General features: G+C 35.6%; 1 protein-coding gene across 2 annotated transcripts; it reads right to left on the bottom strand.

Annotated features, from left to right (window-relative positions):
- Positions 1 to 7,506: 7,506 nt before the first annotated feature.
- On the bottom strand, positions 7,507 to 11,435 carry LOC109179205. Of its 2 annotated transcripts, XR_002053859.1 has the most exons (4): positions 10,717 to 11,435; positions 10,561 to 10,608; positions 8,272 to 8,549; positions 7,507 to 7,586 (listed from the first exon to the last, which is right to left on the bottom strand). XR_002053859.1 is itself a non-coding variant. In XM_019328765.1 (3 exons), exons 1-3 carry the CDS (start codon positions 11,413 to 11,415, stop codon positions 8,493 to 8,495), a joined length of 804 nt encoding a protein of 267 aa, XP_019184310.1. In that variant the 5' UTR covers positions 11,416 to 11,435; the 3' UTR covers positions 8,048 to 8,492. The 2 variants fall into 2 exon arrangements, 1 of the variants encoding a protein (XP_019184310.1); XM_019328765.1 differs by lacking the exon at positions 7,507 to 7,586 and having other exon boundaries at positions 8,048 to 8,549.
- Between the last annotated feature and the right edge of the window lie 476 nt (positions 11,436 to 11,911).

Genomic DNA, 11,911 nt, shown 5'->3' with positions numbered 1-11,911 from the left:
AGGAAGATAATTCTCATTTGATTGATGACGAAATGAATGTTGCGCTGAATAGAAGTCCTAACTTTGAGAATGCGTTAGGACGGCGATGGAGTCTAGCCAAAGACGTTAAAGAAAGGCGCTGCTTGGGAGGCAACCCAAGGGGAGTTTATTCAATTCTTTCCTTTATTTGTTTTGCATTTTTATTAATTTTTCTCTTATCTTTACATTCTATTTAACATTTGGGACAATGTTAAGAATAAGTGTGGGAAGGGGATTTAACTATTATTCATTATTTAATTCTTCCCTTCAAAAAATATAATATAATATTTTTACTAATAAATTTTTCAAAAAATATAGTATTTTTACTAAAATTCATAACATAATTGAATAATTGGTCTTGCATATTATGATTATTTAGTTTAGTATTTTGTTTGATATGGTGGTGGCTAAACTAAGCAAGCATGAACATGTGAGATTTTTGAGCCTTTGACTGACACTTCAGTCTAATTAATTTATTCATGTGTGATATCTTCCATAGATATGTATCTCTAGAACTTGCCTTGATTCTCTTTAAAGCTAATTTGATGCATGCATGATTTTAATATGATTATAGCCGTCTTTGATTTTTAGCCTCACTAGCCAAATAGCCTATTCATACCATAATTGATTTATCCTTTGTTAGCCATTTTGAGCCTTTTTAACTGCATTTTTGTTGTTATGGAACCACATTATAAGCTTCATATCTGAAATTGATTTCCTTAACCCTGCCTAAAGGACTAGGGGAGCTTTGATTGGGTAAATGCATAAAGATTTTAGTGTGGGGAAAAATGTTGACAAAGTGTTTGAGTGAGAATAATGAATTTGTCATTGAAAATTCTATGAGCTTTTTGGTTGGTATTTTCAAAGAGAAAAAAAGTATAAGAAAGAAATTGAGGATTGGATGATGAAGAAATTGTACGTTGGTGAAGCAGAAATCAAGAAGAAAGCATATATAATGATTCTTCAAAAATGAAAAAAGAATCAAAAGAAAATGAAATGGAAAAAAAAAAAGAAAAAATACAAAAAGAAAGATGACAGAAAAAGAATACAAAACAAAATAGAAGAAAGGAAAAAGGATTATTATTATTTTTGTTATTATTTTTACTAGACTATAGATAGTTTCTTATGGGATGTGATAGTTAATTTGGTTGGAGTTAAACTATCAAAATAAGAGAGATTTGGTTCACTTGGTCTTTATTTTGAATTATTAGTTTATTCAATCATGCTCCTCTAAGTTTTTAAGGCTTTTTGAACTATTTCCTAAATAATTTCTACCCTTTACCTTAGCCCCATTACAACCATGAAAAAAGTCCTTATGATTTGATCATGCATGTTATCTTGTAGTGGAGAATGAGAAGATATGCAAGCCTATGGTAGAGCGTTTCTATAGGAATTGATTTGAGTGAAATATACACACCCTTCAAACACTTGTGCGTTATGAGTGATATTCCCGTGAGAGCTTGGTTACTTAGTTCACTCCATTTTCAAATAAATTGCTAGCTAGTTATTTATAGTGTGTTTGCGACCAATGTTCATGAAGTGTTGTGAGTTTTTATATATTTAAGTTTTATTGAATAATGTTTTCGCTTGAGGACAAGCAAATGATTAGTGTGGAGAATTTTGATAAGCACTATTTATATATTTAATTTAGATTAATTCTTATAATAAATTAGTTTTATTTATTTAGTATTATATTTATTTTAAACTTTATTTTATATTTTGTACTAATATAATAATTAGCTGAATAATTAGGCTTAATGAACAAGTTAATAAAAGTTGGGCTAGTTGGATTAAAATGGGCTCTATACTTTTCTAATTTAGCTTGACCCAATCAAAGTTTATTTATTTATTTATTTAATTGTTTAGCCCAAGATCAAATTAAGCAATCCATCTTATGTTTTTCCTTTGCAGCTCTGTACGTAAGATGTTCGCAGGGACGGCAACAGTAGAATGAAATAAAGACAGCGACTAAATCGGCGAGGCTCGACTCCGTTGACGACTTTGTTGTCGAGCCGCAAGCGACGGCTTCCTCAAACTACTGCAATAAATTATTCCTTCCGTGAACTACTGCTACGACTGATCCACGAACTGCTGCGATGAAGGACTTTACGTTTGAGATAGCTTCTACGAACAACATTCACAAATTCCTACGAAGTGAATTAGAGGTTGGAGCATGTTCTATTGAGTTTCTGTGGTTTTTTAGAAATTAGGAAAATAAAGATTGTTTATTTTCTAAGTTTTATGTGGTTGAGTAGATGAATTTAATTTGTGGATGTTAGGGAAATTAGGATTATTTTTAGCAGATTAGGGAGCTAGAACTAGTATAAATAGGGTTGGATTTTTCAGTAGAGGGAAGTCAGTTTTATTCAGAATATAATTTTATTTTACTGTAAACATTCCTGCAATGTACTGCTGAGTTTGAATTTTCCAATTCAAGGATTATTGAAGTTTGATTTTCAAAGACCAGTGAGATTTATTTAGCTTAATTTTATTCTCTGAACTCTTTATTATTTATATATCTCCTGTTATATGAGTTTTAATTATTGCTTGATTAATTGTTGCAAAAGGGCCCTTTGTTCAATTGTCAAGGTATTATATTGCTAATTAGAACTTTGAATCCGTAATTGCTTAAGTGTTTTAAAGCTAGTAGCAAATAACATAGTTGATTATAAATAGATTTTCAATCTTATGTTATGGAGATGTATAATCTAGTTTAAATAGACCGAGCTTGCGAGTCTATTGGTTAGAATTGGTAGTCTTTCTAATTCTTTTAATGCTGTTAGTAAATTAAATCCTAAGAGCTTGTTTAGGGTTGTTTATTAGCTAGGGAAGTAATCAAAGAGCTTGTTTTGATTATCGACAAAGTAAGGAAAGATAGGTTATTAGAGCTTGTTAATAACCATAACCAATTTGGTAAAGAGTGGAGTAATTATTTCTTGGAAATCAATGATCTGTCTTGTTAGAATTGAATTGATATTATCCCTTGAGTTGGATACTAGTTGCTATTGATTATTTGATATTTGATATTGTTTGCATTTTTATTGTCGCTATTTAATTTTCAATTCTCGTCTCATTCTTTGTTAAGTCTTTTGGTATAAAATTTAATCGAACCAATCTCTGTGGGTACGACCTTACTAATCACTATTGCAATTAATAAGAGTAAGTAATTTATTATTTGTTGGATTCGACACCCACCACCACGGGTTACCAATTCAACTAGCATGCAATTCCTAAGACTCGTTTAACCTACGAATGGTACCCGAAATTCCAAACTAGACTCAGGCATGACAAATGGGGTCCGTTGGGACACCATGGGGAACGGGGAACATCAAACGGGGAAGCCCGGGACCCGGGGTGGGGTATGGACCAGCGGGTAGCCGGTGGGTGGGGGTCACCCGCCTGCTGCCCGCCGGTGGGCACTGTTCCGGGCAGCGGGTAGCCGGCGGGCAGTCGGCTGCCCGCTGCCGGCTACCCGCTGCCAGGCAGTGCCCTTTGGGCAGCGGGTAGGTGGTGGGTTCCCCCACCCCCACCTACCCCCCACTGACTCATTCATCACAATTTCGTCCCAGGATCCTTTGTGGAACCCGAAACCATGCTTAGACACTTTTAAACGCAAATAACGACATCACATAAGCAATTAAGGGATCAAAAGCAAGAATCATGTAGGACTTATCCTATTACGGCTTCTAAATATAAACAACACCCGATCATGCGAATTCCCACCCAAATACAAATCAAGAATATCCTCAAGACAAAATCCCGATCCAACCTAGGGCTCTAATCCCACCCAAATTATCAAGAACATATTTTATTTTTAACATCAAGAAAATATCAAGATTCGTCAAGAATCATCAAATCATAATCAAGAACTTCTTTCTAACATCAAGGCCATTAAGATTCTCAAGAAAGCATATAATTCATCTTATTAATCATCAAGAACATAACATAATTATCATAGAAGAATTCAATCAAGACACAAGAATATAGAGGGAGGCCAAGGAAAGAGATTATAGCGAAGAAAATAGGTTTTGTTGAGACATGGGTTACCTTTTAGCCTTAATTAATTTCCTTGGCTATGAAGGGTCTTTCTTTAAGATTTCTCTTTCTTGATTTCTCCTAGGGGAATTCTTGGAACTTTCTTGTGTGGTGAGGGATTATTTGTGGTGTGAATCCTAGGTGCCTCCTATGCCCCTATTTATATAATTAAGAGTCCTAATTAGGGTCTAGGTGGCATGGGTTTACTAATTCTATTTCTTATAGGACTAAGGGATTGGCTTTTAGGGATAAAGGCCCACGAACCATGGTGGACCTCTTTTTAGCTAATTAGTGGGTCTTGACTCCCTTTTTGGGCTGGATAATTAATTAATTAATTTGGGTTTAGGGGTCGTAACACGGGGTGTTACAGTAAGGGTTCGTGGTTCCGGGCCAAGAAAGGAAAGTGTGTAAGTTGGTTAAATCGCTCTATGGTTTGAAATAAGTGCCTAAGTAGTGGCACGAGAAGTTTGACCATGCGATGTTAACTAATGGGTTTAAGATAAACAGAAGTGACAAATATGTCTACGTTAAGGAAATGATAGACAGCTATGTCATTCTTTGTTTATACGTAGATGATATGCTCATCGTTGGTAATAACGATCAGATGATCAAGTCTACCAAAAACATGTTAAATGCGAGATTTGACATGAAGGATATGGGTTTGGCTGATTTAATCCTTGGGATTATAATCATTAGAAGACCTTATGGTATTGTGTTGAGCCACACACATTATATTGACAAAATTCTTGGGAAATTTAACAAGGATGATGATCAATTGGCTAGAACACCGTTTGATACAAACGCTCATCTAACCAAGAACAACGGAGAAGGTATTTCACAAGTGGAATATGCTCGGGTTATTGGTAGTTTGATGTATCTTATGAGTTGTACTAGACCGGATATTGCTTTTGCGGTTAGTAAACTCAGTAGATATACGAGTAACCTCGGTACTATGCACTGGAAGGAAATAGTAAAGGTTATGAGATACTTGAGGTATACTCGTGACCTTGGACTGCACTACGGGAGATATCCCGCTGTACTTGAAGGGTATAGCGACACGAACTGGATATCTGATATTAAGGACTCTAAGTCCACGAAAGGCTACGTGTTTACACTAGTAGGTGCAGTCGTTGCATGGAAATCCTCTAAGAAACTGTGATAGCTAGATCAACGATGGAATCTGAGCTGATAGCCTTGGACAAAGGTTGTGAAGAGGCTGAATGGCTACGCCATTTTCTAGAGGATATTCCAAAATGGGAAAAACATGTATCTCTAATATGTGTGCATTGCGATAGTCAAGCCACAATTGGGAGAGTACAGAGTCATATGTATAATGGTAAGTCTAAACATGTGCGTCGTAGACATAATACCATTAGACAATTTCTCACAACTGATGTTGTCTCGATTGACTACGTAAAGTCAAAAGACAATATAGCGGATCCGCTGACCAAAGGGTTAGGCAAATAATTTGTGGAGAAGTTGACACTAGGAATGGGTCTAAAGCCCTTGGACAAAAAAGTTCTATAGTGGATTCCCAACCCAGCTGGCACCTAGGCTGAATGGGACAACTAAATTATGGAACGGAACGCGTCACTGTGGGGGTCTCAGACTTCTTACCACTCCTCGTTAAAACAATGGCTCCCGCACGAGGCTAGCATGTTGATGCTTTAATCATTCGAATGTCGGTTGACATGTGTGAGTATGCAGGATACTCGAAAAAGAATCACATATGTAAGAGAGAAGTGAGGGTCGCTTCAAAAGAGAATTGATGGGCACAATTCTTTAGAAACTCCCGCAGAACCAGGAACGGTGACCCACGACCAAAACGGGCACAGTCATGAGAACAAAGCATGGTTGGGAGGTTCCTGTGTGAGATATGTGATCGTTTACACAAACGGCAGTCGGTTCAAAGACATCGTGTTTTACCGTACAGCCAGTAGAGTAATCATATCTTCACAAGGGAAGGTTGAAAGGGTGCGGTACCCCCTACCTATCCTATGCAGGGATATACCGTTGAAAATAGTTGTTTCCGATTTCAAAATAACCTGAAAATCAATTTTTCATTCATGTGGGGGATTGTTGGAAAAAATAGCTTAAAATGGCATAAAATGACATGTTAAGTGGCTATTTTGTGGTATAATTATCAGTGAGGTCCACTTCCGATTTGGGTCGGGTTAAAGTGGATTCGGGTTCTTGTAGTGAGACGAAGAGATTGATATATTTTACGCTCAAAACGAATAATGGGTGAATGAGATATTAATTCTCAAAGTAGACCCATTAAGTTGGAAAAATGAAGGGAAAAAGTGAAGCTTTTGTCCCACATTGGTTTGGGAAGAGGATTTGCCCCACTATTTATACAAGAGCTCTTTTTAGGCTTATTGAATTGTATAGCATAGAGGCTCTCTCTCGTGCGTAGCGGGGGAAGTGCAAATCAAATCCCAAAATGAAATCGAAAAGGCTTGACTCAAGCCTAATCGGCACCTGCGGGTACGAATGTCGTTTGAAGCTATGTTATCGGTGACCATTTGAGAGATTAATTACGGATTTCATTTCATGTTTTAATGCTATTGAATTCCGTAAGTGGTGACCATTTGAGAGATTAATTACGGATTTCATTTCATGTTTTAATGTCATTTTTTAATGCTATTGAATTCCGTCACCCCTATATAAGAGAGGGTAGATCAGCAGAATTTTATAATATAGAAAATCATATTTTCCAGCCTCAAAACTCTCTGCTTCTACTCTCTTCTTAGCCTAATTGTGTTCATCCCGTTGCTCTAGTTTGCCAGATTGCTTGTTTGAGTGCTCAAACATTGAATCGTAGCAAGTTTTATCCTGGGAAGCCTAGGCTACAATGTTCCTAGCACTTGTGGGAGGTAGCAAATAAGATTTTAAGAAAAGAGTGATCGCTTGACTCTTGCTAAAAACCCTACACCAAACAGGAGCCAATCTCTTCATCTTTCCTTCCTTTTTCCTACAGGAAATAATAATCCTTATTTTGTAGGATTATTATTCAGTTTTACCAACGGTTACCCAACATCAATTATAATTTTAATTCTTGAAATATATTAATGAGTACAAATATATTTTAGTAAATCAATTATTCATTTAATTATCTGCTGATTTTTTTGGTTGAATATTATTCTGTTTTATGTTTATACATACATTTGATCAATGAGAATGCTATTGGTAACAGAAAAGACAAAAATTATTGTATGGACTTTACATGGTTTGAAGTGTGAGGGTAGGCTTTTGCCTATATGTGAGGTCAAGTACTCCATTGCTTGCCTACTCCAGATGAAAAATTATACATGTTGCAACTTGTATATATTATATTCTTTTTAAACTCTATTATTCTTTGAAGCATGCTTTTTTTCATGTAGCTTGCTGAGGATCAATTTACAGAGCACTGGGACTCATGGTAGCTGCATCACCGTGTACATTATATTAGTTGTGGCTCCATTGGCGTAAAAGCAGCCATCAGTGCTTGCTCCCCAATGGTATGTGATCCCTTCCCAGTGCATGATTTTTTCCTAGTGTATGGTTGTTTACAGAATTAACATTAGTTTGTTATGAATATGGTGCAGAATTAAGTCACATATGGTAAGCAAAGCAGGAAAATAGTAAAAAACACATAATAAGTCAGTGATTAATAAGTAATTCAAATATAGCACACCAATGTGATTATTGATTGTGTTGCCTATTCATATTCTTGTTTTATAGTAGATGAGAATACATGCTTGGAATACTAACAGTTAGATACTAATTAACACTCAATTTGTGTTAGGTAGTTAACCTAAGCAGAAGTGAATATTTTAATCTTTAAGATCACTTTGTTTCATAGATTGTTAAGATCAACAATTATATTCTGCATTTCTTTATTTAGCATTCAAAATAATTCAGTATGTAATGTATTAGTGTTCTGTGCAGTTTTACATCCATGGCAGAAGACAGTATAAGACTCTCTGTAAGTATTGAAATCTAAGAAATTCTGAAGAGTACCATTCTTGTAGAAAAGGTAACATTCAACTATGTATTCCTTTTTCTTTGTTTTTTCCCCATAAATGAATTACTGTTTTCATAATCTTAAAAAACTAATGTATTTAAAATTTTAAAGGTCTGTTATAAACAATTAGATTTTATATACATTTTTCACATTTAATGAATCAACGCAAATTTCTTCTAAAAACACCAGAAATTACAAATTGAAGTGTATACCTTTCCCATTTCCAAGTACACAGCAGTCCAGTAAAGAATGAAATATCCTCATCATCCCGTACCATGGCTTTTGCAAGTGTAAACCTTTCCGATCTCCTTATGAGTTTGCGCCTTCATCTCATTAGTATCCTTCTCCTCCACCGATAGTTCCATTCGCTTCCATGTGCTCAAGATACGGCTGTGGAATAGGTTCTGGACATTTTCCCTTGGCAGGCTCTGATTCAGTCGGCTGCTTCCTTTCCGGCGAGGCCTCTTGCATCACTGCTGCCTTGCACAGCCTAGTTTCGTCGCAACATAATTTCAACATTTCTCCTCCATAGTGTTGTGAAGACTTATTTATAGTGTTGTTTGTAGGTGTATAGAAGCATTCATTTTAAAATTAATATTTAGTCTTGAAGATGACAACAGTCATCTTCCATTTAAATTCATTTTGCATTTTCCCATGTATTGAATATTTGATATGTAAGCAACGTTTACAATTCCAAGACATTTAAATTTACTTAATGTGTTTAATTTAATGAATCCGAATTCCCAAAAAAAAAAAAAAAGCCCAAAACCCAGTGTTTTGCTTGGGCAGGAACTTTTTTCCCTATTTTTATTACCAAAAAATTTCTACTTTATTATATTAGAGATTTTAGGATCATATGAGAACAGTTGCTTAGGTGAGAACGTAACAAGAAATCTTGTACATCAATCTAATTAATTTTAATGGTCTAGATTAAGTGTGTGTGAACGTAGATTAAATGTGTGCAAACGCGACTAAGTGCGTGTAAATGCAATTGATCTAGATTGGTTTAGGTGACATTGTGAGATCAAATCTTGTGCATCAATCTAATAAATTTAATGGTCTAGATTGATCTAAATTAAGTGTGTGCGAATGCGATTAAATGTGTGCAAACACACTTAATCGCGTTTGCACACATTTAATTCGTGTTCGCACACACTTAATCTAATCTAGACCATTAAAAAATTAGAAGAATGCACACGATTTGTTCTCACCTAAGCAAGTGTTCTCATATGATCCTATATATATATATATATATATATATATATATATATATATATATATATATATATATATATATATATATATATATATATATATATATATATATATATATATATATAGGCGGGTTCAGGTGCGGCAGTGTCTTACGGTGCGGTTATTTCTTACGGTGCGGCAACACCAATAGTTCAACAAGTATGCACCATCAACGTTATGAAAATACACCACACAAAACAGAGTAAACAGAGCCCTGCATCACCAAACACACACCATTAGGTGTGAGTAAAAACACCATACACTGTTCGGAAATACACCATTGGGGGTAGTGAGTTATATGGTGTATTTTTTTGAGTCTGTTGTGTATTTTGTGATGTTTTATTGCATTTCATTGTGGTGTGTTTTTATTACACTGTTGGTGCATATTGTTAACACTGTTGGTGTATTCTGGAATTTGACCGCACCGCCGCACGGTAAGACCCCGCCGCATATGAGCGCTCTTCTATATATATATATATATATATATATATATATATATATATATATATATATATATATATATATATATATGTTTAAGTTCCAGTGCTGGTGAATGCTTCCTATGCGGTTGTGCGGGTGATTAATGTGCGTAAGTTTTGTACTTAATGTGCGTGAGTCTTGTGCTTAAGGTGCGTGAGGTTTGTGCTTAATGTGCGTGAGTGTGTAGTGCTTAATGTGCGTGAGTTTTGTACTTAAGGTGCGCGAGTCTTGTGCCTAAAGTGCGTGAGTTGTGTGCTTAATGTGCGTGAGTGTGTACTTAATGTGAGTTGTTGTTGAAACTTTAAAGTGCATGAGTTTTGTGCTTAATGTGCGTGAGTTTTGTGCTTAAGATGCATTAGTCTTGTGCTTAAGGTGCGTGAGTTTTGTACTTGATGTGCGTGAGTGTGTACTTAATGTGAGTTGTTGTTAAAACTTAAGGTGCGTGTGTTTTTGTGCTTAAGGTGCGTGAATTTTGTGCTTAAGGTGCGTGAGGTTTGTGCTTAAGATGCGTGAGTTTTGTGCTTAAGGTGCGTGAGTTTGTGTTTTGAATGTATTTTGTTTGTCTGTTTAATGTCCGTCTGTTGTGTACTTAAAGTGCGCCAGTGTAATGCTTAATGTGAGTTCACCCGCATAACCGCACGGGAAGCACCATCCGCACCTAGTCCCTTCCCTATATATATATATATATATATATATATATATATATAGCACGCCAAAATAAAAGTACTAAACATGCAAACACGTGTGTATATTAAATTAAGTCTCACCTCTTCTTCTTCTTCTTCTTCTCCTTTTAATTTTTCTGTTATTTGATACTGTCAAAACGGAACCAAGAACATGAAACCAAGTGAGAAAAAAAAATATTAAACAGGTTTTGCAAAGAAAATAAACAAATGAATGAAAGAGAAACGGATTGAACATACTCCTGCAAAATTCTTGCCGTCAACAGTAACGAGAAATATGTGCCCCATTTCTTCTTGATACATCTTGGCAGAAGCGGCAACAGAAGGAGGACATTGCTTCAACTCAATTAACCGCAACCCGGGCTTTTTTGCAATTATAGAAGGGATCTCTACTAGAAAATAACAACGTTTTAAGAATATGTAGAGGAGCTTTGGGAAATAATTATTAGTATTGACCACCCATTGCTCAAGACTTCTGGCTTCAACCTCCAATTCTTCTAATTCAGGAAATCCTCCTTCAACCACTTCCCACACTCTGCCATAGAAAGCATTCTTTAGTTTCAGCACTTTAAGCTTCGGTAATTGCCCAATTACCATTAAAACCTTCACTGGAAAATTAGTCCCACTCAAGCTCAACTTCTTCAAATTTGCAGGAAAACCAACCCGCTCTAAAAGGGTTATACTACCAACTGGAACCATAACCGTTAGAGTCTTCAACCTCAATAAATCCTCAAAATTCTCCAAAATGATGATAGGACTTCTGCAACATCGCCCAACGCTGCAACCCGGAACTAAGACATCTTTATACACAACTTCCAGTTTTCTTATGCTTGGAAATCTACAATAATACACTTCTTTTTTCCTGAAATGAATTGGCATTGCACAAACTAATGTTTGCAAATGCTCTTTAACCATGTTTGGAGGATCTATCATATACATATCCCCAAGTTTGAGATGCCTTAAATGTTGCGACTCCCAAATTTTGGATGGCAAATGAAGAGTACGTGCTCCAAGTGTTGATTCATCAATGCCAGACACAGTAAGTGTTTGCAAATTTGAATTACTTGATACTACATCATCAAAACTCTCAAACCACTGTGGTATAGAAAGATATCTTAAAAAAGCTAAGTTCCTTAAGGACAATAATGGCACTCTTTTGAGTATTAGAGATTCACTCAAATTTAAAATTCTTAAATGTTTGAAAAGTAAAACCTTTCAAAACCTCCGTGAAAGACGTAAAGGGAGCGAATGATATTTGAACTAAACAACACATGATAGTCCAAACTATGTGAGCGTAAACTTAACCAGCGACATGAATTTGCAAGTATGTCTAATGGCCATCCAATACATTGTTGAGTATTTGCTGCACATAAAAGACCTTCTTTTTGAGCTTCTCGTATACAAAAGCTATGCATGTCAATATGTATGGAACAAG

Source organism: Ipomoea nil, unplaced genomic scaffold (genome assembly GCF_001879475.1).
Source record: "Ipomoea nil cultivar Tokyo-kokei standard unplaced genomic scaffold, Asagao_1.1 scaffold0878, whole genome shotgun sequence".
NCBI classification, from domain to species: Eukaryota; Viridiplantae; Streptophyta; class Magnoliopsida; order Solanales; family Convolvulaceae; genus Ipomoea; species Ipomoea nil.
Note: the sequence above shows the minus strand (reverse complement) of the source record. Positions and strands in the feature narration are given on the sequence as shown.

What these genes read in the sequence shown, in the direction of transcription:
- LOC109179205 (XM_019328765.1), bottom strand. Translation starts at nt 11,415, where the DNA reads ATGTATATGATAGATCCTCCAAACATGGTTAAAGAGCATTTGCAAACA. An exon ending in ACGGCAAGAATTTTGCAGGA is followed by an intron (nt 10,609 to 10,716) that starts GTATGTTCAATC and finishes CCGTTTTGACAG; the next exon opens with TATCAAATAACAGAAAAATT. An exon ending in AAGAAGAAGAAGAAGAAGAG is followed by an intron (nt 8,550 to 10,560) that starts GTGAGACTTAAT and finishes CGACGAAACTAG; the next exon opens with GCTGTGCAAGGCAGCAGTGA.